General features: G+C 42.8%; 1 protein-coding gene across 1 annotated transcript; it reads left to right on the top strand.

The window, feature by feature from the left end:
• The first annotated feature begins 1,863 nt into the window (after positions 1-1,863).
• LOC138357046 (high mobility group nucleosome-binding domain-containing protein 5-like) lies at positions 1,864-2,439 on the top strand. The gene has a single exon (XM_069313588.1). It carries the CDS (start codon positions 1,864-1,866, stop codon positions 2,437-2,439), a length of 576 nt encoding a protein of 191 aa, XP_069169689.1.
• Positions 2,440-2,894: the final 455 nt, after the last annotated feature.

The raw sequence follows: 2,894 nt of genomic DNA, 5'->3' as shown, positions 1-2,894 counted from the left end.
TCATTGCTTTGAACTTGTTAGCATTAGACTGCAGTAGCCACTTGTTGGACTAACTATTTGTTTGTTTAGGTCATCAAATAGTTTCTTGCAATCTTCCTTCTCGACGACTCGGCGAACACCCTCCCAACCACCTCCGCAATTAAATACCCCTTTTTCTCGTCCATATCTTTTCCCCGTCTTTTCTTACTTATCTTTCCTCGTGTTCTTGATCGACTCCATTTACAAGTTCTCCAACAACGTACCACTATCGTTGTGAAAGACCACTCGGTTCCAGAACTAGGCTTCAAACCAGTGCTACCATTCATAAATACTCACACATTGTGAAGGGTGGGCGCTTTTCCTAATCATCTAATGAAGCTGTTCACCTAGCAGTAAATATAGGTGTACCCAGGATTTGGCTTGATGTGGGGTTGCATCCTGGGGAGGGTCAGAAATTATACGCTGGGGGCTGGGGTGGGAAGGGGTAGGGGATTCGATATAAGTAACATGTTTATATATATATATAAAGACTGGCCATGCCCCGACACAGTGAATTATATACATTTATTAATGATTTGTAAACTTCCATAAAGCTTAAAGCTTCCTCCGCAAATCTATCCACTGCCACAAAAGTTACATAACTTTATCTATTGGTTGCGCCATGATAATTTTTTTTTAGTTTATCATGCTTAATCAAAGCTACCAGCCACAGCGATTCATCCCACTGTGTCCTCTCCTCCTGTACCGTGTTCCTCAGTTAGACTCGAGCTCCTATCAGCTCCAGGAACACGCAAACAAGTCTTGTATATTAATTGACATATTTTAAAGTAGCGCCTTATTTTATGTCGAGTCGTAAGGTGAACTGTGGTAGAATTATCTCGCGCGAGTGGTAATCCTTGTGTAACTTGGTTGTTATATATGGTATACTGCACAAAGCACAATAATTATACGTTGATATAAAGTGTTGGATGCTCTAGTCACATTAACTTCATAGATTAGATTTATTCGTAACATTTAAAATTCATTTTAATTCTGGCTGGACTCTCGGTGCACTGGCCAAGTGTCCTGGCCAGTCATGGAGGGTATTATTGTAATGGGCCAGGTAGTCAATCGTGGATATTCATTTATGGAACAAGTGCCAGTCTTCATATAGCAACTAAACAATCTAGCTTTTCTGATAGAGAGAAACAAGGTAGCAGCTTCTCTGGATGCGTTGTTGATAGAGGATCGTTGTTAAATTTTAGGCCCATCAACCTCGAAAGAAAGGTCATTACAGTAGCTCACTGACCACACAATAAGAATATTTTAACCCTGAACGTAGTCAAGACAAAAGCAGTTTATATATTAAATGGTGCATTTATAAATGCTGTGGCTAAAGTTTCCTTAAGTTATTCGTGCTTATAAAACTGCTCCTTACGGAGGTACAACCCTGTTTTGTTTAAGTGTTTCCTAGTAAATATAATGTCTTAATACACAAAGAACTCCCAATGTGATATCTATTAGAAAATCTTTGGAGCAGAATGGGGGATCGAACCAGCGTCCTGGGTACTCCCAGATACGCACCTTAACCTTTTCTTTGTCTTAATATATGGTTAGTGTCCAAGATAGACCGAAACGTCATCACTTTCAATTGATTTCATGTGTTGCGTTATTTGTTTTAGCGAATTGCTATTGTGATTTATTCCCTGTACTGTCTCGTTATTTCACACAGTTTTAGAGACATTCTACCATGTGTTTGTATACAAGACTTGTGCTGACACTGGCAGCTGTCATAGAAGAGGGATGCAACAATGTTCTAGAGGCTGTTACTCTGTTTTCATAGTTATCTGTAGTTACCTTTATGCGTAAGACAAATCACTGACGCCCTTAGTCTTACAGGTCAGTATGGCTCCAGGGGGGAGAGGGAAGGGTGCGGCCGGTGGCTCATCAATGGCAACCGGTAAGAAAGGTGACGCTAAGAAGGGAACCGACGCTAAGAAAGCAGAGGACGCCAAGAAGGCAGAAGATGATAAGGACACCGATAACAAGGAAGCCAACGAAGAAGAGAACAATAAGGATGATAATGACATGGAAGGAGGAGACGATGAGAAAGACGGGGAAGCAGCTGCTGGTGACTCTCCGCTCACTAAAGACCAGACTGAACTGCCACGCCCTGAGAGTAGTACTGAAGGAGCAGCATCACGTGAAGGTCCTGAAACAGCCCCTTTAGGCAGGAAACAACACACAACACGTGTCATGATGTATCCCGAGGACAGAGACCTAATTCCAGCTACATACACTAATCCAGACATTGGATTTGCTCCACATGGACAGACTCAAACGTTTTCCGAAATGATTACAGAAGGTCAAGGGTCTTCATCATCTAAAGTCACACCTGGGTCACCTACGAAAGATTCGTTCCCCCTCGCTCCCAGGATCGTCATACATGAAGCAGACACACCTGCTTCATGTGTCTGCTAAGGATAGCAGACACATGTACCTGAGTTTATTAAAATCTCGAAGGAATCTACGCAAGAAACCGCTGTAGGTGGATCTTCGGTGAAAGAAGCTTGTATGCCTCTAGGAACAGGTACAGCAGACGATCGCTCGCATCAGTTTCCAGGACTCGTTCCTCCAGAGCATGCAGACATGGCATCTGGAACAACACCCTCTCAACGACCAGCACAAATTCTGCATGGATCACTTACTGGCAGTCATGTACCTACTGCTTCAGGAACCATTACATCTGAACGTGGTCCTCAGTGGTCTCAAAGTACCACCACAACAAAACTAGCTCCATCATCTCTTGAAACCTTTACAGTAGAACATGAACTACAGCAGTCTTCTGAAATCATTTCAACAGGTCACGAGCCATCAACTGGAATCATTTCAACAGGACCATCACGGCAGGACCTCCTCCGCTATCTCATGGAAAC

Source organism: Procambarus clarkii, chromosome 75 (assembly GCF_040958095.1).
Source record: "Procambarus clarkii isolate CNS0578487 chromosome 75, FALCON_Pclarkii_2.0, whole genome shotgun sequence".
NCBI lineage: Eukaryota > Metazoa > Arthropoda > Malacostraca > Decapoda > Cambaridae > Procambarus > Procambarus clarkii.
The sequence above is the reverse complement of the archived record's forward strand: the minus strand, read 5'-3'. Positions and strand labels throughout refer to the sequence as shown.